At 55.2% G+C, this 27,500-nt stretch overlaps 1 protein-coding gene across 2 annotated transcripts in view; it reads right to left on the bottom strand.

The window, feature by feature from the left end:
* Positions 1-27,500, bottom strand: part of LOC116937209 (uncharacterized) — a 44,777-nt gene that overhangs the window by 5,629 nt on the left and 11,648 nt on the right. For both annotated transcript variants that reach the window (XR_012940604.1, XM_076064138.1), the window contains exons 2-15: positions 26,275-26,476; positions 25,400-25,491; positions 24,571-24,773; positions 20,213-20,295; positions 13,293-13,361; positions 11,824-11,865; positions 10,182-10,254; positions 8,973-9,067; positions 8,777-8,858; positions 7,507-7,774; positions 5,243-5,359; positions 3,647-3,743; positions 2,567-2,594; positions 660-730 (exon numbers count right to left, since the gene is read on the bottom strand). Coding sequence is in view for 1 of the 2 variants with exons in the window: in XM_076064138.1 (XP_075920253.1) it covers positions 685-730; positions 2,567-2,594; positions 3,647-3,743; positions 5,243-5,359; positions 7,507-7,774; positions 8,777-8,858; positions 8,973-9,067; positions 10,182-10,254; positions 11,824-11,865; positions 13,293-13,361; positions 20,213-20,295; positions 24,571-24,773; positions 25,400-25,491; positions 26,275-26,476 (1,497 nt within the window). In the remaining variant the exon portion in view is untranslated. The remainder of the gene's footprint in view (positions 1-659; positions 731-2,566; positions 2,595-3,646; positions 3,744-5,242; positions 5,360-7,506; positions 7,775-8,776; positions 8,859-8,972; positions 9,068-10,181; positions 10,255-11,823; positions 11,866-13,292; positions 13,362-20,212; positions 20,296-24,570; positions 24,774-25,399; positions 25,492-26,274; positions 26,477-27,500) is intronic.

Raw genomic sequence — 27,500 nt, 5'->3', positions numbered from 1 at the left:
GTGTATGTGTATGTGTGTCTGTGTGTGTATGTGTGTCTGTGTGTGTATGTGTGTCTGTGTGTGTATGTGTATGTGTGTCTGTGTGTGTATGTGTGTATGTGTGTGTATGTGTGTGTGTATGTGTATGTGTGTATGTGTGTGTGTATGTGTGTCTGTGTGTGTATGTGTGTCTGTGTGTGTATGTGTGTGTGTATGTGTGTGTATGTGTATGTGTGTCTGTGTGTGTCTGTGTGTATGTGTGTGTATGTGTGTGTGTGTATGTATGTGTCTGTGTATGTGTGTGTGACTGTGTGTGTGTATGTCTGTGTATGTGTATGTGTGTCTATGTGTGTGTGTCTGTGTGTGTGTGTCTGTATGTGTGTGTGTGTCTGTGTGTGTGTATGTGTGTGTATGTGTGTGTGTCTGTGTGTGTGTCTGTATGTGTGTGTGTCTGTGTGTGTGTATGTGTGTGTGTCTGTGTGTCTGTGTGTGTGTCTGTGTGTCTGTGTGTATGTGTATGTGTGTGTGTCTGTGTGTGTGTGTGTCTGTGTGTGTGTGTCTGTGTGTGTGTCTGTGTGTGTGTGTGTCTGTGTGTGTCTGTGTGTATGTGTCTGTGTGTGTGTCTGTATGTGTGTGTGTCTGTGTGTGTGTCTGTGTGTGTGTGTCTGTGTGTGTCTCACCGGACGGTCTCCGGGCTGTGCGAGGTCAGGACGGACACCGCCGTCCGAGTGATGAGGTCACTCCCACCAACCTGGGGTCACGGGGTCACGGGGTCACGGGGTCAAGGTGAGACACGGCAAGACACGGGGGAGACGCGGGGAGACGCGGGGAGACACGGGGAGACACGGGGAGACACGGGGGAGACAACGAGAGACACGGAGAGACACGGAGAGACACGGGGAGACACGGGGAGACACGGGGAGACACGGGGGAGACAACGAGAGACACGGGGGAGACAACGAGAGACACGGGGAGACACGGGGAGACACGGGGAGACACGGGGAGACACGGGGGAGACACGGGGAGACACGGGGAGACACGGGGGAGACAACGAGAGACACGGGGAGACAACGAGAGACACGGGGAGACACGGAGAGACACGGGGAGACACGGGGAGACACGGGGAGACAACGAGAGACACGGAGAGACACGGGGAGACACGGGGAGACACGGGGAGACACGGTGAGACACGGGGAGACACGGGGGAGACACGGGGAGACACGGGGAGACAACGAGAGACACGGGGAGACAACGAGAGACACGGGGAGACACGGGGAGACACGGTGAGACACGGAGAGAGACTGAGAGACACGGGGAGACACGCAGATACACGGGGAGACAGACACGGGGAGACACGGAGAGACACACGGGGAGACACGGGGAGACACGGGGAGACACGGGGGAGACACGGGGGAGACAACGAGAGACACGGGGAGACACGGGGAGACACGGAGAGACACGGGGGAGACACGGGGAGACACGGGGAGACACGGGGAGACACGGGGGAGACAACGAGAGACACGGGGAGACACGGGGAGACACGGGGAGACACGGGGAGACACGGGGGAGACACGGGGGAGACAACGAGAGACACGGGGAGACACGGGGAGACACGGAGAGACACGGGGGAGACACGGGGAGACACGGGGAGACACGGAGAGACACGGGGGAGACAACGAGAGACACGGGGAGACACGGGGAGACACGGGGAGACACGGGGAGACACGGGGGAGACACGGGGAGACACGGGGGAGACACGGGGGAGACACGGGGAGACACGGGGAGACACGGGGGAGGTGAGTGAGTGGTGAGTGAGTGGTGAGTGTGGTAAGTGAGTGGTAAGTGAGTGGTGAGTGAATGGTGAGTGAGTGGTGAGTGAGTGGTGAGTGAGGTGTGTGTGTGAGTGAGTGAGTGGTAAGTGAGTGGTGAGTGAATGGTGAGTGAGCGGTGAGTGAGTGTGGTAAGTGAGTGGTGAATGTTAGTGGTGAGTGGGTGGGTGAGTGAGTGGTGAGTGAGTGAGTGGTGAGTGAGTGGTGAGTGAGCGGTGAGTGAGTGGTGAGTGAATGGTGAGTGAGCGGTGAGTGGTGAGTGAGTGGGTGAGTGTGGTGAGTGAGTGGTGAGTGTGCGAGTGAATGAATGGTGATTGAGTGGTGAGTGAGTGGTGAGTGAGTGTGGTGAGTGAGTGGTGAGTGAGTGGTGAGTGAGTGGTGAGTGTGGTGAGTGAGTGGTGAGTGAGTGGGTGGGTGAGTCGTGAGTGAGTGGTGAGTGAATTGTGAGTGAGTGGTAAGTGAGTAGTAAGTGAGTGGTGAGTGTGATGAGTGAGTGGTGAGTGAGTGGTTGAGTGTGGTGAGTGGTGAGTGTGTGAGTGAGTGAATGGTGATTGAGCGGTGAGTGAGTGGTGAGTGAGCGGTGAGTGTGGTGAGTGAGTGGTGAGTGAGTGTGTGAGTGAGTGTGTGAGTGAGTGGTGAGTGAGTGGTGAGTGAATGGTGAGTGAGTGTGGTGAGTAGTGAGTGAGTGGTGAGTGAGTGGTGAGTGTGTGAGTGAGTGGTGAGTGAGTGGTGAGTGTGGTGAGTGAATGGTAACTCACCGATTTGCTGCAGGCGATGATATAAGAGCTGGAGAGAGAGAGAGAATATAATAAATAAATAATTAGCGGAAACAACAACCACAACAACAACCACAACAACAACCACAACAACCACCACAACAACCACAACAAGAACCACAACAACAACACCAACAACCACAACCACAACAATCACAACAACAACAACCACAACAACAACCACAACAACAACCACAACAACAACCACAACAACAACAACAACCACAACAACAACCACAACAACAACCACAACAACAACCACAACAACAACCACAACAACCACAACAACAACAATAACCACAACAACAACCACAACAACAACCACAACAACAACCACAACAACCACAACAACCACAACAAGAACCACAACAACAACAACCACCACAACCACAACAAGAACCACAACAACAACCACAACAACAACCACAACAACAACAACCACAACAACAACCACAACAACAACAACCACAACAGACCCAGCGGGTGCCATGGATTGACTGACTGAGATGAGTGGCAAATGCACTACCATTACACAACCACCACCACCACCAACAACCACCACCAGCACCATCATGTGAATTATCAGACGCTGCTCCACCCACCCACTCACCCTCTCACCCACCCACCCACCCTCCCACCCTCCCACCCACCCACCCACCCTCCCACCCTCCCACCCACCCACCCACCCTCTCACCCACCCACCCACCCTCTCACCCACCCACCCTCTCACTCAACCACCCTCCCACCCACCCACCCACCCTCTCACCCACCCACCCACCCACCCTCTCACTCATCCACCCTCCCACCCACCCACCCACCCTCTCACCCACCCATTCTCTCACCCACCCACCCACCCAGCCACTCACCCTCTCACCCACCCACCCACCCTCCCACCCACCCACCCACCCACCCTCTCACCCACCCACCCTCTCACCCACCCACCCACCCAGCCACTCACCCTCTCACCCACCCACCCTCTCACCCACCCACCCACCCTCCCACCCACCCACCCTCCCACCCACCCACCCTCCCACCCACCCACCCACCCTCTCACCCACCCACCTGCGGGCAGGAGTGGGCTGTGAGTGAAGGGCAGGGAGAGGTGCAGGGGGAGGTTCGCAGCTCCAAGGAGCTTCACCCCAGCCTCCCTCCAGTCGAACTGCACCACACACAGACAAAGGGCACCCGGGTAGCTCACGCGGGCTCTGGGGGGCAAGTGCTGTCAATCTCCAATGGAACCACCCACCGGCCCGCTCAGCCACTCACTCACCCGCTCAGCCACCCACTCACTCACCCACCCACCCACTCACCCACCCACTCACCCACTCACTCACCCACCCACTCACCCACTCACCCATCCACTTACCCACCCACCCATTCACTCATCCACCCACTCACTCACCCATCCACTCACCCACTCACCCGCCCACCCACTCACCCGCTCACACACTCACCCACCCACTCACCCACCCACCCACTCACTCACCCACCCACCCACCCACTCACCCACCCACCCACTCACTCACTCAGCCACCCACTCACCCATCCACTTACCCACCCACCCATTCACTCACTCATCCACCCACTCACTCACCCATCCACTCACCCATCCACTCACACACCCACCCACCCATAAACTCACCCACCCACCCATCCACTCACACACCCACCCACCAACTCATCCACTCACTCACCCACTCACCCATCCACTCACCCACCCACCCATCCACTCACTCACCCACCCATCCACTCACTCACCCACTCACCCATCCACTCACCCACTCACCCATCCACTCACCCACCCACTCACCCATTCACTCACCCACCCACCCATCCACTCACACACTCACCCACTCACCCATCCACTCACCCACTCACTCATCCACTCACCCACCAACCTATCCACTCACTCACCCACCCACCCATCCACTCACTCACCCACTCACCCATCCACTCACCCACCCACCCATCCACTCACTCACCCACTCACCCATCCACTGACCCACTCACCCACCCACTCACATACTCACCCACTCACCCATCCACTCACCCACCCACCCACCCATCCACTCACTCACCCACTCACCCATCCACTCACCCACCCACCCATACACTCACCCACCCACCCATCCACTCACTCACCCACCCACCCATCCACTCACTCACCCACTCACCCATCCACTCACTCACTCACCCACTCACCCATCCACCCACCCATCCACTCACCCACTCACCCATCCACTCACCCATTCACTCACCCACCCACCCATCCACTCACTCACCCACCCACCCATCCACTCACTCACCCATCCACTCACTCACTCACTCACCCACTCACCCATCCACCCACCCACCCATCCACTCACTCACCCACTCACCCATCCACTCACCCACTCACCCACCCACTCACCCATCCACTCACCCACTCACCCATCCACTCACCCACTCACCCATCCACTCACCCACCCACTCACCCACTCACCCATCCACTCACCCACTCACCCACCCACTCACCCACCCACCCATCCACTCACCCACCCACTCACCCATCCACTCACCCACCCACTCAACCATCCACTCACCCATCCACTCACCCACTCACTCACTCACCCACCCACCCACTCACCCATCCACCCACCCACCCACTCCCCTGCTCACCTCCAGTGTGGCCCCTCCCTTCTTGCCGCTCGCTGCGCTCCCATTGGTCACCCGGTCTCCGGGGGTGTCCTGGTCGTCATGGTTACAGGTGCACGTGTCTCCGCCCCCTCCCTTCACCTGACAAAGACAAAGGTTCCCGTGCAGCTTTAGCAGAGTGTCGGGGCAAGTGCTGTGCTAGCGAGTAGCAGCGCTGCCTATAGAGGCTACCGGGGCACTGTGGGTCACACACAGAGGGGGTGGGTGGCACAGCAGCACCACGCCCGGCCGTCTTTGTCTCTCCCCCAGTGGCTAGCGATGTTCACTACACCACCACTACACCACCACCACACCACCACTACACCACTACTACACCACCACCACTACACCACCACCACCACTACTACACCACCACACCACCACCACTACTACACCACTACACCACCACCACTACACCACCACCACCACTACACCACCACCACTACACCACCACCACTACACCACCACCACACCACCACCACCACTACACCACCACCACCACCACTACACCACCACTACACCACCACTACACCACCACCACCACTACACCACCACCACTACACCACCACCACCACTGCTACACCACCACCACTACACCACCACCACCACCACTACACCACCACCACCGCCACCACCACTACATACTCACCACCACCACCGCCACCACTGCACCACCACCACTACACCACCACCACCACTACACCACCACTACACCACCACGACTACACCACCACCACCACTACACCACCACCACTACACCACCACTACACCACCACCACTACCCCACCACCACCACTACACCACCACACCACCACTACACCACCACCACTACACCACCACTACACCACCACCACTGCCCCACCACCACCACTACACCACCACCACCACCACTACACCACCACCACTACACCACCACCACCACCACTACACCACCACTACACCACCACCACCACTACACCACCACTACACCACCACCACCGCCGCAACACCAGGTTACTCATTTGAGGCTGAGTCGACCTAGGGGAGGCCCAGGACCGGTGAGCGGGAATCGAACCCGGGTCGCCTGGTTCGTAGTTAGTGCAGCGTAGCGCTAACTGCTGCGCCACCACTCCCCACACACAGGCACGCACGCGCGGCTCTCTGATTGGCCGGCCTGGCGGAGGAGCCGCGCTCCGATTGGCCGGCTGCGAGTGAGCTTGCGCGTGCGCGAGAGAGCGATCTGATTGGTTGTCTCCCGAGTTAACGCGGCTCTCCGATTGGCTGGCTCGGCGGAAGCTGCTCCCCCGGTTGGTCGGCTCTGCGAGCGATCTGATTAGCGAGCGAGCGATCCGATTGGCCGGCCTCCTTAGCAAACCACCGCAGCCCTCTGTGATTGGCCGGCTGCCCGGGGGGTCTCACGAGCGTCGCGATTCGCCGGCTCCCTGGGGGGGGGGTCTCACGAGCGTCGTGATTGGCCGGCTTCCTAGGGGGTCTCACGAGCGTCGCGATTGGCCGGCTCCCCGGAGGTCTCTCACGAGCGTCGTGATTGGCCGGCTCCCCGGTGAGGTCTCACGAGCGTCGTGATTGGCCGGCTCCCCGTGGGGTCTCACGAGCGTCGCGATTGGCCGGCTCCCCGGAGGGCTCTCACGAGCGTCGTGATTGGCCGGCTCCCTGGGGGGGGGTCTCACGAGCGTCGTGATTGGCCGGCTCCCCGTGGGGTCTCACGAACGTCGTGATTGGCCGGCTCCCTGGGGGGGGTCCTCACGAGCGTCGCGATTGGCCAGCTCCCCAAGGGGGTCTCACGAGCGTCGTGATTGGCCAGCTCCCCAAGGGGGTCTCATGAGCGTTGTGATTGGCCGGCTCCCCGGAGGGTCTCACGAGCGTCGTGATTGGCCGGCTCCCCGGTGAGGTCTCACGAGCGTCGTGATTGGCCGGCTCCCCGGGGGGGGTCTCACGAGCGTCGTGATTGGCCGGCTCCCTGGGGGGGGGGGTCCTCACGAGCGTCGCGATTGGCCGGCTCCCTGGGGGGGGGGTCTCACGAGCGTCGCGATTGGCCGACTTCCCGGGGGGTCTCACGAGCGTCGTGATTGGCCGGCTCCCCGGTGAGGTCTCACGAGCGTCGCGATTGGCCGGCTGCGAGCGCGAGTGAGCTGGGCCCCTCCCTCCCTCCCTATTGGCCCGTCCGTCTCCGAGCGACCCCGGCCGCCGTCGGCAACAGCTCTCCCGATTGGTCGGCCGCTCGGCCAATGAGCCGCGAGCGTTCCGGTCACCTGCTGCTGTTGCTGCTGCTGCCCCTTGCCCTGAGACCCTCCGCGGAGCTCCGCCCCCAGCTCGGCGTCGAGCCGCGGGATTGGCTGCTGGGCGGGCGGGGCGCAGTAGGAGGCGGCCGCGGCGGCCGCCGCCGCCGCCGCGTGATTGGCCGTGGCGGTCGCCGCGGCGACGGCGGGCAGCTCCGATAGGACGATCCGGCGAAGCTGCTCCAGCTCCAGCTGGCGCAGCAGCAACTCACCCCCACTGGGGCACAGGCACGGGTCCAGCCTGGTGGGGGGGCGGGGGGGGTGGGGGGGGGGGCAGGGGGGGGGGGTCACTGGGTCAGGGGGGGAGGGGGTTGCTAGAGGGTGGGGGCGGGGGGGGGTCACTTGATCACTGGGCCACTTGGTCACTGGGTCACTGGGTCACTCGTTCACTGGGTCACTAGTTCACAGGGTCACTGGGTCAGTCGTTCACTGGGTTACTCATTCACTGGGTCACTAGTTCACAGGGTCACTGGGTCACTCGTTCACTGGGTCACTTGGTCACTCGTTCACTGGGCCACTGGGTCATTCGTTCACTGGGTCACTGGGTCACTTGGTCACTGGGTCACTGGGTCACTCGTTCACTGGGTTACTCATTCACTGGGTCACTAGTTCACAGGGTCACTGGGTCACTGGGCCACTGGGTCATTCGTTCACTGGGTCACTGGGTCACTCGTTCACTGGGCCACTAGGTCACTCGTTCACTGGATTACTCATTCACTGGGTCACTAGTTCACAGGGTCACTGGGTCACTAGTTCACAGGGTCACTGGGTCAGTCGTTCACTGGGCCACTGGGTCACTCATTCAGTGGGTCACCGGGCCACTAGTTCACAGGGTCACTGGGTCACTCATTCACTGGGTCACTGGGTCACTCATTCACTGGGTCATTCGTTTACGTGGTTCACTAGGTCACTAGTAAACTAGGTCACTAGTAAACTAGGTCACGTGGTGATGGTTGCTATGGTCACGAGGTGGTGGTGGTTGCCATGGTCACGAGGTAGTGGTGGTTGCTATGGTCACGAGGTGGTGGTGGTTGCTATGGTCACGAGGTGGTGGTGGTTGCTAGGGTCACGAGGTGATGGTGGTTGCCATGGTCACGAGGTGGTGGCGGTTGCCATGGTCACGAGGTGGTGGCAGTTGCTAGGGTCACGAGGTGGTGGTTGCTATGGTCACGAGGTGGCAGTTGCTATGGTTACGAGGTAGTGGAGGTTGCCATGGTCACAAGGTGGAGGTTGCTATGGTTACCTTGCCAGGCCGTGCCTCCTCAGCAGCTCCTGTTGCCATGCCAACAGCTCGGCGTGACCCGGAGAGAGGATCCCGGGAAACCCTGCACCACACGGCCCCCGTCACATGTCAGCCATCACTGTTCGGTGGGTGTGGTGAGCGGGTGTGGTGAGCGGGTGTGGTGAGCGGGTGTGGTGAGCGCGGTTGCTATGGTTACCGGGCAGTGGTGAGAGGAGAGGTGGCAAGCCCAGGAAGGGGCGGAGTCCCAGGAATGCTGCATTGTGGGTAGGGGTCAAAGAGCAGTTGCCATCCCTACAGGAAAAAAAGCACGTGGTGTGGTGAGTGGTGTGGTGAGTGGTGTGGTGAGTGGTGTGGTGAGTGGTGTGGTGAGTGACCTGGTGAGTGACGTGGGTGAGCGGGTGGGTTGGCGAGTGGGTCAGTGGGTGGGTGAGTGGGTGGGTAAGTGGGTAGGTGAGTGGGTGGGTGAGTGGGTGAGTGGGTGAGTGGGTGGGTGGGTGGGTGAGTGGGTGAGTGGGTGGGTGAGTGGGTGGGTGAGTGGGTGGGTGAGTTGGTGAGTGGGTGGGTGAGTGGGTGGGTGAGTGGGTGGGTGGGTGAGTGGGAGAGTGGTTGGGTGGGTGAGTGGGTGGATGAGTGGGTAAGTGAGTGGGTGGGTAAATGGGTGGGTGAGTGAGTGAGTGGGTGGGTGGGTGAGTGAGTGAGTGAGTGGGTGGGTGGGTGAGTGGGTGAGTTGGTGGGTGAGTGGGTGAGTTGGTGGGTGAGTGGGTGAGTGGGTGGGTGGGTGAGTGGGTGAGTGGGTGAGTTGGTGGGTGAGTTGGTGGGTGGGTGGGTGAGTGGGTGGGTGGGTGAGTGGGTGAGTGGGTAAGTGGGTGGGTGGGTGAGTGGGTGAGTTGGTGGGTGAGTTGGTGGGTGGGTGGGTGGGTGAGTGGGTGGGTGGGTGGGTGAGTGGGTGGGTGGGTGGGTGGTTGAGTGGGTGGGTGGGTGAGTGAGTGGGTGGGTGGGTGAGTGGGTGGGTGGGTGAGTGGGTGGGTGAGTTGGTGGGTGGGTTGGTGGGTGATGGGTGACCCGAGTTCGATTCCCTGGTGTGGTGGTGGTGGTGTGCAAACACCGTCACTGGGGAGACAAAGGCGGCCGGGAGTGGTTGCTGGCCACCCACCCCCTCGTGTACCGTGCCGGTAGCCTTCAAAGACCCTGCAACTCGCTAACAGCACTTGCCCCTACAGTCTGTTATAGGCTACACGGGGGATCTTTGTCTTTGTTTGTGAGTGTGACCTCCTCCTGCACCTAGCCTGGCACGGCAGTCAACCCATGGCACCTGCTGGGTCTGTCATGTGACCTCCTCGTGCACCTAGCCTGGCACGGCACTTAGCCCCTGCACACCACGTGACACCGTTGTCCTTGTGCCCACCTGTCAGGAAGACTTCCCTCGTCATGGTAACGTGGACTGGACGGCTGAGGTGGCGAGTCACAGCAGCTGTCATCTGCGCAAAAAGACAAAGACACCCCAGGTAGCCTTTAGCGGAACCGTAGGGGCAAGTGCTGTTACTAGTAGCAGCATCTACACACAGACAAAGATCCCCCGTGTAGCCTCTAGCAGGCTGTAGGGGCAAGTGCTGTCAGTAGCACCTACACACAGACAAAGATCCCCCGTGTAGCCTCTAGCAGACTGTAGGGGCAAGTGCTGTCAGTAGTAGCACCTACACACAGACAAAGATCCCCCAGGTAGCCTCTAACAGGCTGTAGGGGCAAGTGCTGTCAGTAGTAGCGAGTATCAGCACCTACACACAGACAAAGAACCCCCGTGTAGCCTCTAGCAGGCTGTAGGGGCAAGTGCTGTCAGTAGTAGCAGCAGTGCCAATTGGTAATTGGGTGAGTGGGTGAGTGAGTGTGTGAGTGAGTGGGTGAGTAAGTGGGTGAGTGAGTGGGTGAGTAAGTGGGTGAGTGGGTGAGTAAGTGAGTGAGTGGATGAGTGGATGGGTGAGTGGGTGGGTGGATAGGTGGGTGGGTGAGTGGGTGGGTGGTTGTTTGGGTGAGTGAGTGGGTGGGTGAGTGGGTGAGTAAGTGAGTGAGTGGATGAGTGGATGGGTGAGTGGGTGAGTGGGTGAGTGAGTGGGTGAGTGGGTGGGTGGTTGGGTGGGTGAGTGAGTGGGTGGGTGAGTGGGTGGGTGTGTGAGTGGGTGAGTGGGTGAGTGAGTGGGTGAGTGAGTGGGTGAGTGGGTGGGTGAGTGAGTGAGTGGGTGGGTGAGTGGGTGGGTGTGTGAGTGGGTGAGTGAGTGAGTGAGTGGGTGAGTGAGTGGGTGAGTGGGTGGGTGAGTGAGTGAGTGGGTGGGTGAGTGGGTGGGTGTGTGAGTGGGTGAGTGAGTGGGTGAGTGGGTGAGTGAATGGGTGAGTGAGTGAGTGGGTGGGTGAGTGAGTGGGTGGGTGAGTGAGTGACTGGGTGAGTGGATCTCTGACGCAGCGTGCTAACCGCTGCGCCACCGCTCACCAGCCCCTCCCCCCCATCCCCCTCCCCCCACCATCCCTTCTCAATAATTGAAAGACAGCAGCGAGTTATTAGTTATCGCCGGGTCCCCATCAATAATTCACGTAGCGAGGTGAAGGGGGGGGCCATCAGCCCCCCACCACCAACCCCACCTCCTTGTGTCTGTGTGTGTGTCTGTGTGTGTGTGTATGTGTGTGTGTCTGTGTGTGTGTGTATGTGTCTGTGTGTGTGTCTGTGTGTACTGTACCTGTGTGTGTGTGTCTGTGTGTGTGTCTGTGTGTTTGTGTGTGTGTCTGTGTGTGTGTGTGTCTGTGTGTGTGTCTGTGTGTCTGTGTGTGTGTGTCTGTGTGTGTGTCTGTGTGTGTGTGTGTCTGTGTGTGTGTGTCTGTGTGTGTGTGTCTGTGTGTACTATACGTGTGTGTGTGTGTCTGTGTGTGTGTGTCTGTGTGTCTGTGTGTGTGTCTGTGTGTGTGTGTCTGTGTGTCTGTGTGTGTGTGTACTGTACCTGTGTGTGTGTGTGTGTCTGTGTGTGTGTGTCTGTGTGTCTGTGTGTGTGTGTGTACTGTACCTGTGTGTGTGTTGTTCTTGCTGGTTGGACTGGAAGTGCATTCTGCATAAACACAGCGACGCGCACACATTCATTAGCACGTGTACACACACGTGTACACACACACACGTGTATATACACGTGTACACACACACACGTGTACACACACACACGTGTACACACACGTGTACACACACACACGTGTACACACACACACGTGTACACACACACTCATTAGCACGTGTACACACACGTGTACACACACACACGTGTACACACACACACTCATTAGCACGTGTACACACACACGTGTACACACACACACGTGTACACACACACACACGTGTACACACACACTCATTAGCACGTGTACACACACACACTCATTAGCACGTGTACACACACACACGTGTACACACACACACGTGTACACACACACACACTCATTAGCACGTGTACACACACGTGTACACACACACGTGTACACACACACTCATTAGCACGTGTACACACACGTGTACACACACACACGTGTACACACACACGTGTACACACACACACGTGTACACACACACACACTCATTAGCACGTGTACACACACGTGTACACACACATATGTGTACACACACGCACGTGTGCATGAGTGAGTGTATGAGTATATGCGAGTGAGTGGATGGGTGAGTGAGTGAGTGGGTGACTGAGTGGGTGAGAGGGTGGATGGGTGAGTGAGTGGGTGGGTGAGTGGGTGGGTGAGTGAGTGTGTGAGTGGATGAGTGAGTGAGTGGGTGAGTGGGTGAATGAGTGAGTGAGTAGGTGAGTGAGTAGGTGGGTGAGTGTATGAGTGAATGAGTGGGTGAGTGAGTGAGTGGGTGAGTGAGTGAGTGGGTGGATGAATGAGTGAGTGATTGGCTGAGTGAGTGGGTGAGTGAGTGAGTGAGTGGCTGAGTGGGTATGTGAGTGAGTGTGTGAGTGGATGAGTGAGTGAGTGGGTGAGTGGGTGAATGAGTGAGTGAGTAGTTGAGTGAGTAGGTGGGTGAGTGTATGAGTGAGTGATTGGGTGAGTGGGTGAATGAGTGAGTGAGTAGGTGAGTGAGTAGGTGAGTGAGTAGGTGGGTGAGTGAGCGGGTGGGTGAGTGAGTGGTGAGTGAGTGGTGAGTGAGTGGGTGAGTGACTGAGTGGGTGAGTGGTGAGTGAGTGGGTGAGTGACTGAGTGGGTGAGTGACTGAGTAGGTGAGTGAGTGAGTGGGTGAGTGTATGACTGAGTAGGTGAGTGAGTGAGTTGTGAGTGAGTGGTGAGTGAGTGGTGAGTGAGTGAGTGGTGAGTGAGTGGTGAGTGAGTGGTGAGTGAGTGAGTGGGTGAGTGAGTGAGTGAGTGGTGAGTGAGTGGTGAGTGAGTGGGTGAGTGACTGAGTAGGTGAGTGGGTGAGTGGGTGAGTGAGTGAGTGAGTGGGTGGTGAGTGGTGAGTGAGTGGTGAGTGAGTACCACTCACCTCTAAACCGCTTCAGAGGTGGTGAGTCTCCTCGCGATGGTCGCTCGCTCCCAGACGCGAGGTCTTCGCCTGAACACAGACACACACACACAGTGTACACACAGTCACACACACACACACAGTCACACACACACACAGTGTACACACAGTCACACACACACACAGTCACACACACACACAGACACACAGCACACACACACACAGTGTACACACAGTCACACACACACACAGTCACACACACACACAGACACACAGACACACACACACACAGTGTACACACAGTCACACACACAGAGACACACAGTTACACACACACACACAGACACACACACACACAGACACACACACACAGACACACACAGACACACACACATACACACACAGACACACACACACAGACACACACACAGAGACACAACAACAACAACCGCCATTCGCCACTAAGTGGCGGTGACGTCACCACGACGCTTGTGCCAGGCTATGTGCACCCTGAGGCTACCACGTGAAGTGTCGAACGCCCGCTGGCAGGAGGTCACGGGGCAGACCCAGGTGCCACGGGTCGACTGACTGAGCTGACTGGCTGATGCACCACCTGTGCCCCCTACTGTGCCAACCTGCTGTGCTTTAGCCACCCGGCGCTCCACTCGTTGTTCTGAGCGTCACTCCTCCGCCCTCCGTTGTTGTTGGAGGGCGACTGCCTCCAACTGCCCAGTAGCATCCTTCACGAGCCTCCTCCACAGAGGCCGATCTTGACACCGCTGGTACCAGTCATCGGCAAGTCCACTCAGCTCCACGTCCTCCCGTACCACATCACTCCATCTCTTCTCTAGCCCGTGCCGCGCCCGCTTAGCCCACTCGATCCGGCCGAACAAAAGCTGCTTCGGCATGCGGTGGCTGGGCATGCGGGCTACATGACCCAGCCATCGCAGCCTTGCCTGCCGGAGGAGCTCACCGATGGGACCTTGCCCAGATCTTTCAAGGATTTGTGAGCTACTCACACAATCCAGCCTGGTTAAACCCAGGATGGATCGTAAGCAGGCTAGCCTAAATGTTTTTAACCGGCGAAGATGTTCCATTAAGGGGGTCCACGTTTCGCAAGTGTAGAGAAGGGAGGGAATGACCGTTGCCGAGAAGACCTGAAGCTTAGTGCGGAGCGACAGACCAGGTAGCTTCCACACAGCGTTACGCAACCGATGAAAAGATATTGCCGCTCGACTGATTCGGAGTGAGACCTCTGCTGTTAAACTGGAGCCGGTCATAAGCACACTGCCCAGGTATGAGAAACTCTCCACTCTCTCCACAACTGCCCCATCACCGATTGGGAGTTGTGGGGGTGGAGTGTCCGATGGTACAAAATACCCAGGCAGGTGCTTAGTTTTGGTCGGGCTGATGGTAAGGCCCCATCTGTTAGTGGCACACTCCAGTCTCAGCAGCAGCGTCTCCAACTCCTCCTCTGAATGAGCAGCTATTACCAAATCATCGGAATACATAACGTGGTTGAGCAATAGGGAGCCATCCCTTGACCACACCCGGGCATCGATCAGCCTCCCATTATATCTGTACCAAATGGAGATTCCCCCGGTACAGCTATTGAAGGCCTCACGAACTATGTGGTCAAAATAGATGTTAAATAATGTGGGAGCCAGAAGACATCCCTGTCGCACCCCAAGGTGTACAGGGAATGGCTCTGACTCCCGGCCTACCCGGGCCCACTCACCATCATGAAGGTCCTTAATGATCGTGAGCAGAGGGTCAGGTACTCCAAAAGCACGGAGAACAACCCAGAGCCCAGGCCTACTTATGGTATCATAGGCCTAGACCAGGTCAATAAAGCAGAGATGTAGGTCTTGTTGGAATTCCCTACACCTCTGCTGTAGCAAACGGACAGAAAATATGGCATCTGTGCAGGACCGCCCTTTCCTGAAACCGCATTGGGGCTCCGCAAGCCTCTCCTCAGCGTACCTGGCAAGGCGATGCTGAATAATCCTTGCCAGGACCTTTCCCGGCACACTGAGGAGTGAGATGCCCCTGTAGTTGTTACAGTCTGTGCGGTCCCCCTTCTTAAAGAGGGGGACCACCAGGGCATCCTTCCAATCCTGTGGAACCCGTCCAGTGGTCCAGACTGTTGTTATGATGTCATATAGGGCAGTCTGTGCACAAATGCCACCCTCCCTCAGCATTTCGCTTGGGAGATCATCTCTGCCCGCTGCCTTTCCTGGTCTCAGACTCCGGATCGCCTTCAGTACTTCCTCAACAGATGGCACCTCAGCCAGCCACTCACAGGGGGTGACTTCTTCCAATATTTGAGGCACTGCAGCCTCAGCAGGGTCATCCCCACTTTGTGCCATGATGTTTTCCTGGCTGAGGGGTTTCCCCTCCCCCAGGACCTCACAGAAATCCTCAGAAAATCTGCAAACCTGTTCCTGGGGGTCGGAGATTGGATCACCTTTTTTACCGCTAATGATGGTAATAGGTGTGGCGCTGCAGGTTACTTTCTTGATGGAGTTAAATAGAGATTTGTGATCGCGGGCCAATGAGGCAGACTCCATCACCTCAGCAACCCGCAACCACCACCCATCCTTGCAGCGCCTCATGGCTCTCCGAACCTCTGAGCGAAGGCTGCTGTAAGCCTCATTCTCTGACATGGGATTCTGTAGCCGATGACAGTGGGCCTGTCGCTTTTTCGCAACCATCCTGAACACCTCCTCTGTCAGCCAGGGTCTCTGGGGAGGTCTGGACCGCGTACCCAAAGCAGCCATTGCAGCTGCATGAGTCACAGTCCTAAACCTCGCCCATTTACCCTCAACATCAGGAGGAGTGGGGGACGATGCCAACCCCAGCCGCAAGCGATGATTAAATTTTCGGTTGCAACTTTCATCGGATAACTGAGACCAGGCCACTTTAGGTTGGAATGGGGTCCTGGGTGTACACCCACCACCGGAGTGGAAGAATAGCAGGCGCATCTTACAGATGACTAGTCGATGGTCAGAGGGCAGATCAGCTCCACGGTAGGTCCTGGTGTCAAGGAGATGGGCTCGCATCCGCTGGTCCGTCACTATGTAGTCCAGCAGATGTTCTTGCTTGGACCCGGCATGCATCCATGATGTTGTGTGGATGCGCCGATGCCGGAACAGCGTGTTGATAATTACAAGCCCATGGGCTGCACAAAAATCTAGCAGCCTCCTACCGTTGTTATTGAGCTGATCTGGCCCATGTCCTCCAATCACTCCAGACCAGGTGCTATCATCATGACCAACTCGGGCATTGAAGTCACCCAACAAGATGACTCTATCCCGAGGGGCCACTTTAGCCAGCACCTGTGACAGGAGGTCATAAAAGGCATCTGACCCATCGGCTTTGCCTGCATCCCTCCACGGATGTTCATCTTCGGTGGGGGCATAAGTAACCACGACCACCGCTCCTCGCCTCCGGTTGATGGGAAGGCGAGCCCAAAGTAGCCTGGGGCTTACAGCCTCCCACACCTCACCGCCACGCTCCCACGCCCCCTTCATTCTTTTGTTCAAAAGAAGAGCCACACCCTGTTGTTGGGCAGTCTGCTGCCCCGAGTAGAGGACTGTCCCCCCCTCATGGTGGCAGGAGCCAGAGCCGGTCCACCGGACCTCCTGAATAACACAGAGATCCAGGCGGTACCGGTCCAGCTCCCGACAGAGGAGTGGCAGCCTCTCCTCCGCAGTGAGCATTCGAACATTCCACGTGGCCACCCGTAGTGGCTTTTCGTTGTTTCTGGAGGAGCCCCGAGGGTAGAGATTCAATCTGCTGGCTCCGTCAATTGGGGTTTGGCCAGGAGACGTCATAGACGCCTGGCCCCCCGGGTCCTCCGGCACAAGCTTATTAGTTAGATATGTTAGACGTGGTATAGTGGTAATTTGTTGAAGGTGGAGGGGTTACCAGCCCCTCGCACCCGTCCAGAGCCCCCGCTTAGCCACTGTGGTGGTCACAGACGCCATGAGAGGAGGGGCCAATCGGAATTGGCCCTCCCCCCACAGCACTGTCCACGACAGAGTTACCTACAGACACACACACAGACACACACACAAGCGTACACACATACACACAGACACACACATACACACGTACACACACATGTACACATATACATACACACACGTACACACACGTACATACAGACACACACGTGCACACACACACACGTGCACACACACACATACACACACATGTACGTAAACACACACACATACACACACGTGTACACACACACACCTACACACATGTACACACACACACCTACACACACATACACACACTCACGTGCACATACACACACGTGCACATACACACACGTGCACACACACACACCTACACACATGTACACACACACACACCTACACACACACACACACACCTACACACAGACACACACACGTGCACACACACCCATACACACACGTGCACACACACACACACCTACACACACGTGTACACACACACCTACACACGTGTACACACACACACCTACACATACACACACACATACACACACGTGCACACACACACACGTACACACACGTGTACACACACACACACCTACACACACGTGTACACACACACACCTACACATACACACACATACACACACTCACACTCTCTACTCCTACACCGTGACCTATCACCCTTGCTCCCCCTCTGTGTTGCCATAGCAACACAGAGGGGGGAGAGAGGCAGAGAGAGAGAGGGGCAGAGAGAGGGGGAGGGAGGGGGAGGGAGAGAGGGGAGGGAGAGAGGGGAGGGAGGGGGGGAGGGAGAGGGGGAGGGAGGGGTTAGACAGGGGGAGGGAGAGAGGGGAGGGGGGAGAGAGGGGGAGGGAGGGGGGAGAGGGGGGGAGAGGGGGGGAGGGAGGGGGGGGACGGGTCGATAAGTCGTTAGCTGAGGGGAGAGTGGGTGGGGAGGTGAATGATGGAGGAACCAGGTCACAGACACACACACACAGACACACACACACACAGACACACATAGACACACACACACAGACACACACACACAGTCACACACACACACAGACACACACACAGACATACACACACAGACACACAGTCACACACAGACACACACACAGACACACAGAAACACACACACACACAGACACACACACAGACACACACACACAGACACACACACACAGACACACACACACTACACACACAGACACACATAGACACACACACACAGACACAGACACACATAGACACACACACACACAGACACACACACACACACAGACACACATAGACACACACACACAGACACACACACACAGTCACACACACACACAGACACACACACAGACATACACACACAGACACACAGTCACACACAGACACACACACAGACACACAGAAACACACACACACAGACACACACACACAGACACACACACACAGACACACACACACAGACACACACACACTACACACACAGACACACACACAGACACAGACACACACACACACAGACACACAGAAACACACACACACACAGACACACACACACACACACAGACACACACACATACACACACACAGACACACAGACACACACACAGACACACACACACAGACACACACAGACACACACACACACACAGACACACACACAGACACACACAGACACACACACACTACACACACACACTACACACAGACACACACACAAAGACAAAGATCCCCCGTATAGCCTTAACAGACTGTAGGGGCAAGTGCTGTTAGCGAGCACCTATGAAGGCCGGAACGGCACACGAGGGGGTGGGTGGCCAGCACCACGCCCGACCGCCTTTGTCTCCCTAGTGGCAATGTTTACACACCGCACCAGGTACTCATTTGAGGCTGAGTCGACCTAGGGGAGGCCCGGGACCGGTTCAGATAATCGTCACCGGTGTTGGCCGTGAGCGGGAATCGAACCCGGGTCGCCAGGTTCATAGCGCAGCGTAGCGCTAACCATTACACTACCGCTCCCCACACACTCACCATACACTCCCCACACACTCACCATACACTCACCACACACTCACCATACACTCACCACACACTCACCACACACGCATACGTGACGGTGCGTGTATCAGTGTGTGTGTGTGTATCAGTAAGCATGGCAGGTTGTGAGTGAGTGAGTGGGTCGGTGAGCGGGCGAGCGAGTGGGTTGGTGAGTGGGTGAGTGGGTGAGTGAGCGAGTGAGCGGGCGAGCGAGTGGGTTGGTGAGTGGGCGAGTGAGTGGGTGAGCGAGTGGGTTGGTGAGTGGGCGAGTGAGTGGGTTGGTGAGTGGGTGAGTGAGCGAGTGAGCGGGCGAGTGAGTGGGTTGGTGAGTGGGCGAGTGAGTGGGTTGGTGAGTGAGTGAGTGAGCGAGCGAGTGGGTTGGTGAGCGGGCGAGCGAGTGGGTTGGTGAGTGGGTGAGTGAGTGGGTGGGTGAGTGGGTGGGTGAGTGAGTGGGTGGGTGAGTGAGTGGGTGAGTGAGTGAGTGGGTGGGTGAGTGGGTGGGTGAGTGGGCGAGTGAGTGGGTTGGTGAGTGAGTGGGTGAGCGAGCGAGTGGGTTGGTGAGTGAGCGAGTGAGTGGGTTCGTGAGCGAGTGGGTGGGTGAGCGAGTGGGTGGGTGAGTGAGTGGGTGAGTGAGTGAGTGGGTGGGTGAGTGGGTGGGTGAGTGGGCGAGTGAGTGGGTTGGTGAGTGAGTGGGTGAGCGAGCGAGTGGGTTGGTGAGTGAGCGAGTGAGTGGGTTCGTGAGCGAGTGGGTGGGTGAGCGAGTGGGTGGGTGAGCGAGTGAGTGGGTGAGCGAGTGGGTGAGTGAGTGGGTGAGCGAGTGGGTGGGTGAGCGAGTGGGTGAGTGAGTGGTTGGGCGGGTGAGTGGGTGAGTGAGTGGATGAGCGAGTGGGTGAGCGTGTGGGTGAGCGTTACCGTGTACGTCGCTCCCGTCCCTGACGGTGGCCAGCCGCTTGCTGTGGTGCAAACTCGATATGATGGCGGACAGATTACTATCTCTGCACGCACGCACACACACACAGACACACACAGACACACACAGACACACAGACACAGATACACACACAGACACACACACAGACACACACAAAAACATAAAAAATATATTTTTTAAAAACAACAAATTAAAACTACAATTATTTAAAATTTGTATTCAGGCCGAGTTGACCTAGGGGTTGGTGGCCTCAAAGTAAAAACATTTTTTTTTTAATAACTAAACGTGAAACAAATACATTTCAAACCAACATTTTTTTTTCAACGTTAAAATGTAAACAAAATTTTTTTTTCAAATGTTTTTCACAAATTGAAATAGTTTTATTAAGGCTGAGTCGACCTAGGGGTTATTGGCCTAGAAGCGGGAATGGAACTGGGGTTAGAGGGGGTCTACGGCTGACTCCGTGGGTCTCCCTCGCCTGGCTCTGGCTGGCCACGTGCCGAGCAAATAAAACCTTTTAAAAATACGTATTTAAAAAAAAAGCATCACAACGTTTTTGAATAACTAAAAGTAAAAACAAAATATAAAACAATTAACAAATTTAAAAACGCGTATTTTTTTTAAATAAAGAAATACAAATGACGAATACCTTTAAGAAAAAAAACTAATTCATTAAAACATTTTTTTTAATTGTATCAAGGCTGAGTCGACCTAGGGGTTGTTGGCCTAGAAGCGGGAATGGAACTGGGGTCAGGGGGGGTCTACGTCTGACCCCGTGGGTCTCCCTCGCCTGGCTCTGGCTGGCCACGTGCCGAGCAAATAAAACCTTTTAAAAAGACGTATTTAAAAAAAAAAGCATCAAAACGTTTTTGGATAACTAAAAGTAAAAACAAAATATAAAACAATTAACAAATTTAAAAACGCGTATTTTTAAAAAAAATACAAATGACGAATACCTTTAAGAAAAAAATCTAATTCATTTTTGAATTTTTTTTAATTGTATCAAGGCTGAGTCGACCTAGGGGTTGTTGGCCTAGAAGCGTGAATGGAACTGGGGTCAGGGGGGGTCTACGTCTGACCCCGTGGGTCTCCCTCGCCTGGCTCTGGCTGGCCACGTGCCGAGCAAATAAAACCTTTTAAAAATACGTATTTAAAAAAAAAAGCATCACAACGTTTTTGAATAACTAAAAGTAAAAACAAAATATAAAACAATTAACAAATTTAAAAACGCGTATTTTTTTAAAAAAAAATACAAATGACGAATACCTTTAAGAAAAAAATCTAATTCATTTTTGAATTTTTTTTAATTGTATCAAGGCTGAGTCGACCTAGGGGTTGTTGGCCTAGAAGCGTGAATGGAACTGGGCTCAGGGGGGGTCTACGTCTGACCCCGTGGGTCTCCCTCGCCAGGGTCTGACTGGCCACGTGCCAAGCAAATAAAACCTTTTAAAAATACGTATTTAAAAAAAAAGCATCAAAACGTTTATGAAAAACTAAAAGTAAAAACAAAATATAAAACAATTAACAAATTTAAAAACGCGTATTTAAAAAAAAAATACAAATGACGAATACCTTTAAGAAAAAAATCTAATTCATTAAATTTTTTTTAAATGTATCAAGGCTGAGTCGACCCTTAGGGGTTGTTGGCCTAGAAGCGGGAATGGAACTGGGGTCAGGGGGGTCTACGGCTGCAGCGACGAGCGTCGCATTATAAATAAAATAAAAAATAAAAAAACATTAAAATCCACGTATAATTTTTTCTGTTTAAAACAACCCCCAAAAAATATTTTCAACGACAGGAAAACCAAAAAGAATACAAATGAATGCCATTGGTTTTTGTTTGTTACAATTTTTTTTATTTATAAATATATATATATAAAACATGCTCTCGGTTCTTGACTTGAAGCTTTCGTCACTGCAGGAATTCAAATTGTTTGGGTCTTTCGGTGAAGTCGGGTAGATCGGTTCAAAGGGAGTAACCAAAAAAAACGCGCGGAGTTTCGATCGCAACGCGCAAGCGGTCGGTCAGCGGGAAAAGGGGGCTCCCGTCTAAAGGCAAACTGTTTATAAAGGTTTAAAAAGGCGTGTAGCCTCAGTGTCAGCACGAAAAGGGGGTTTGCCTCTAAAGGTTTAAAAAGGCGTGTAGCCTCAGTGTCAGCAGGAAAAGGGGGTTAGCCTCTAAAGGTTTAAAAAGGCGTGTAGCCTCAGTGTCAGCAGGAAAAGGGGGTTAGCCTCTAAAGGTTTAAAAAGGCGTGTAGCCTCAGTGTCAGCAGGAAAAGGGGGTTAGCCTCTAAAGGTTTAAAAAGGCGTGTAGCCTCAGTGTCAGCAGGAAAAGGGGGTTAGCCTCTAAAGGTTTAAAAAGGCGTGTAGCCTCAGTGTCAGCAGGAAAAGGGGGTTAGCCTCTAAAGGTTTAAAAAGGCGTGTAGCCTCAGTGTCAGCAGGAAAAGGGGGTTAGCCTCTAAAGGTTTAAAAAGGCGTGTAGCCTCAGTGTCAGCAGGAAAAGGGGGTTAGCCTCTAAAGGTTTAAAAAGGCGTGTAGCCTCAGTGTCAGCAGGAAAAGGGGGTTAGCCTCTAAAGGTTTAAAAAGGCGTGTAGCCTCAGTGTCAGCAGGAAAAGGGGGTTAGCCTCTAAAGGTTTAAAAAGGCGTGTAGCCTCAGTGTCAGCAGGAAAAGGGGGTTAGCCTCTAAAGGTTTAAAAAGGCGTGTAGCCTCAGTGTCAGCACGAAAAGGGGGTTTGCCTCTAAAGGTTTAAAAAGGCGTGTAGCCTCAGTGTCAGCAGGAAAAGGGGGTTAGCCTCTAAAGGTTTAAAAAGGCGTGTAGCCTCAGTGTCAGCAGGAAAAGGGGGTTAGCCTCTAAAGGTTTAAAAAGGCGTGTAGCCTCAGTGTCAGCAGGAAAAGGGGGTTAGCCTCTAAAGGTTTAAAAAGGCGTGTAGCCTCAGTGTCAGCAGGAAAAGGGGGTTAGCCTCTAAAGGTTTAAAAAGGCGTGTAGCCTCAGTGTCAGCAGGAAAAGGGGGTTAGCCTCTAAAGGTTTAAAAAGGCGTGTAGCCTCAGTGTCAGCAGGAAAAGGGGGTTAGCCTCTAAAGGTTTAAAAAGGCGTGTAGCCTCAGTGTCAGCAGGAAAAGGGGGTTAGCCTCTAAAGGTTTAAAAAGGCGTGTAGCCTCAGTGTCAGCAGGAAAAGGGGGTTAGCCTCTAAAGGTTTAAAAAGGTGTGTAGCCTCAGTGTCAGCAGGAAAAGGGGGTTTGCCTCTAAAGGGCAAACTGTTTATAAAGGTTTAAAAAGGCGTGTAGCCTCAGTGTCAGCGTGAAAAGGGGGTGAACCTCTAAAGGCAAACTGTTTATAAAGGTTTAAAAAGGCGTGTAGCCTCAGTGTCAGCGTGAAAAGGGGGTGAACCTCTAAAGGCAAACTGTTTGTAAAGGTTTAAAAAGGCGTGTAGCCTCAGTGTCAGCAGGAAAAGGGGGTTTGCCTCTAAAGGTTTAAAAAGGCGTGTAGCCTCAGTGTCAGCAGGAAAAGGGGGTTTGCCTATAAAGGCAAACTGCTTGTAAAGGTTTAAAAAGGCGTGTAGCTTCAGTGTCCGCAGGAAAAGGGGGCTCCCGTCTAAAGGCAAACTGTTTATAAAGGTTTAAAAAGGCGTGTAGCCTCAGTGTCAGCTTGAAAAGGGGGTGAACCTCTAAAGGCAAACTGTTTATAAAGGTTTAAAAAGGCGTGTAGCCTCAGTGTCAGCGTGAAAAGGGGGTGAACCTCTAAAGGCAAACTGTTTGTAAAGGTTTAAAAAGGCGTGTAGCCTCAGTGTCAGCAGGAAAAGGGGGTTTGCCTCTAAAGGTTTAAAAAGGCGTGTAGCCTCAGTGTCAGCAGGAAAAGGGGGTTTGCCTCTAAAGGCAAACTGCTTGTAAAGGTTTAAAAAGGCGTGTAGCCTCAGTGTCAGCAGGAAAAGGGGGCTCCCGTCTAAAGGCAAACTGTTTATAAAGGTTTAAAAAGGCGTGTAGCCTCAGTGTCAGCGGGAAAAGGGGGTTAGCCTCTAAAGGCAAACTGCTTGTAAAGGTTTAAAAAGGCGTGTAGCCTCAGTGTCAGCAGGAAAAGCCATCGCGGTCTGAGCGTGGCCGTGTTTCACTCCAGCGCTGTCCTCGAGGACAGCGCTGGTCCCTTCACCTGATGAGGGCCGCTTGTGTTGTGGCCGAAACGTCGCGATAATTTGTGTTGTTTTGTTTTAATTACCCACGTGGTGACTTTACCGAATAGAACCAAAGAGAGTGTGGATCCTTGCAGTCACGAAAGCTTCAAATCAAAATCTAGAACTAACTCTTTGTCAATTAAAGCCGAGTCGACCTAGGGGAGGCCCACGCACCTTCGCCGTGCCACGGCCTCCCTGCGCGCTCCCCCGTCGGCCGCTCCACCGGAGGAGGAGGAGGCCGTTGCTTCCTTCCCTCTGCCGGGAGCGGCGGTGGCGGCGGCGGTGGTGGCGGTGGTGGCGGTGGTGGCGGTGGAGGCGGTGGAGGCGGTGGTGGTGAGGGCCATGTGGGCACGCTTATCAGCCAGACGGCCTCGATTCTAGACGGGGGGGGAGAGAGAGAAGTGGGGGTGAGACGGGGGAGAGATGTGGTGTGTGTGGTGCGTGTGTGTATGGTGCGGTGTGTGTGATGTGGTGTGTGTGATGCGGTGTGTATGGTGCGGTGTGTGTGATGCTGTGTGTGTGATGCGGTGTGTGTGATGCTGTGTGTGTGATGCTGTGTGTGTGATGCGGTGTGTGTGATGCGGTGTGTGTGATGCGGTGTGTGTGGTGCGGTGTGTGTGATGCGGTGTGTGTGGTGCGGTGTGTGTGATGCGGTGTGTGTGATGCGGTGTGTGTGATGCGGTGTGTATGGTGCGGTGTGTGTGCACGGTGAGTGTCCACGGTGAGTGACACGGTGAGTGTCCGTGGTGAGTGTGCACGGTGAGTGGGGCACTGTGAGTGTCCGTGGTGAGTGACACGGTGAGTGTCCACGGTGAGTGTGCACGGTGAGTGACACGGTGAGTGTCCACGGTGAGTGTCCACGGTGAGTGTCCGTGGTGAGTGACACGGTGAGTGTGACACTGTGAGTGTGCACGGTGAGTGTCCGTGGTGAGTGTGCACGGTGAGTGTCCACGGTGAGTGTCCGTGGTGAGTGTGCACGGTGAGTGGGGCACTGTGAGCTCACCACGGGCGAGGAGATGCGGCAGCCAGGACAGTCGCAGATGGGAGGGTGGACCTGCAAGACGCCCTTGGACATCAGCGTCTTGAGACTCTTGCCTGGAGATGCGTGGACAGAGGCAACAGCCCAGGTAGCGTCAACGCTCACGCTGGACTCAAACTTCGGGGCCATGCGAAGGTCCGGATCAAGGACACGGTGGCGATAGGGGCAGTAGAAGTAGTGGTGAGCGGTAGTAGTCAGTCGCTCACTTGACCCACTCGCTCACACACCCGCGCACTCACGCGCTCACTCACTCACTCACGCACACACTCATTCACCCACTCACTCACCCACTCACTCACTCAACCACTCACTCAAACACTCATTCACCCACCCACTCATTCACCCACCCACTCACCCACCCACTCACTCAACCACTCACGCACACACTCACCCACTCACTCACACACTCACTCAACCACTCACTCACACACTCACCCACTCACTCACTCAACCACTCATTCAACCACTCACTCACCCACTCACGCACTCACCCACCCTCTCACCCACTCACTCACCCACCCACCTACCCACTCACCCACCCACCCACCCACTCACTCACTCACCCACTCACTCACCCACCCACCCACTCACCCACCCACTCACCCACTCACCCACACACCCACTCACTCACCCACCCACTCACCCACTCACTCACACACTCACCCACTCACTCACACACTCATTCCTTCACCCACTCACCCACCCACTCACCCACTCACCCACCCACTCACCCACTCACCCACCCACCCACCCACTCACCCACCCACTCATTCACCCACTCACCCACCCACCCACCTACTCACCCACACACTCACCCACCCACTCACCCACCCACTCACCACGATGCCTGATGCTTCTCTTCCAATCTTTGGCAGTCTCCCGCCCGGACACGAACTGGAACTCGTTCGGGGTGAGCCAGTCTCCCCGGTAGCGGATGGACGGCCCTTTGCTGCCCTGGCAAAGTCGCCGGACATAGAGTAGGGCCCTCTCGTCCCCACACTCAACCTCCAGGCAAGGCTCTCCACCCACGTCCACCAGAACCTGGTGGTGGTGGGTGGGGAGAGAGTGGAGGAGTTAGCAGATGAAGGTGATGGTGGTGGTGGTTAGCGCTACAATCCCGGTACGGCAAAGGGCCCTCTCGTCCACACACTCCACCTCAAGGTAAGGATCTCCACCCCACGTCCACCAGAACCTCGTGTGGTGGGAGGTGGTGGTGGTAGGTGGGGGGGGTGGTGAGTTTGAAGATCGTGGTGATGCAGTGGTCAGCGGATCAAACGAGTGGCTGATGTCATCGTCATCACGTTCCAGAGAGACGCAGAGACCCATACTCATAGAGACTCACACTCATAGAGACCCACACTCATAGAGACCCATACGCATAGAGACCCACACTCATAGAGACCCATACGCATAGAGACTCACACTCATAGAGACCCATACTCATAGAGACCCACAGAGACCCATACTCATAGAGACCCACAGAGACCCATACTCATAGAGACCCATACTCATAGAGACCCATACTCATAGAGACCCACAGAGACCCATACGCATAGAGACCCATACTCATAGAGACCCACAGAGACCCATACTCATAGAGACTCACAGAGACCCATACTCATAGAGACCCACACTCATAAAGACCCATACTCATAGAGACCCATACTCATAGAGACTCACACTCATAGAGACCCACACTCATAGAGACCCATACGCATAGAGACCCACACTCATAGAGACCCATACGCATAGAGACTCACACTCATAGAGACCCATACTCATAGAGACCCACAGAGACCCATACTCATAGAGACCCACAGAGACCCATACTCATAGAGACCCATACTCATAGAGACCCATACTCATAGAGACCCACAGAGACCCATACGCATAGAGACCCATACTCATAGAGACCCACAGAGACCCATACTCATAGAGACTCACAGAGACCCATACTCATAGAGACCCACACTCATAAAGACCCATACTCATAGAGACCCATACTCATAGAGACTCACAGAGACCCATACTCATAGAGACCCATACTCATAGAGACACATACTCA

Source organism: Petromyzon marinus, unplaced genomic scaffold (assembly GCF_048934315.1).
Source record: "Petromyzon marinus isolate PM22_M1 ecotype Great Lakes invasive population unplaced genomic scaffold, UKy_Petmar_22M1.pri1.0 PM_Scaffold_336, whole genome shotgun sequence".
In the NCBI taxonomy this organism is placed as follows: Eukaryota; Metazoa; Chordata; class Hyperoartia; order Petromyzontiformes; family Petromyzontidae; genus Petromyzon; species Petromyzon marinus.
The sequence above is the reverse complement of the archived record's forward strand: the minus strand, read 5'-3'. Positions and strand labels throughout refer to the sequence as shown.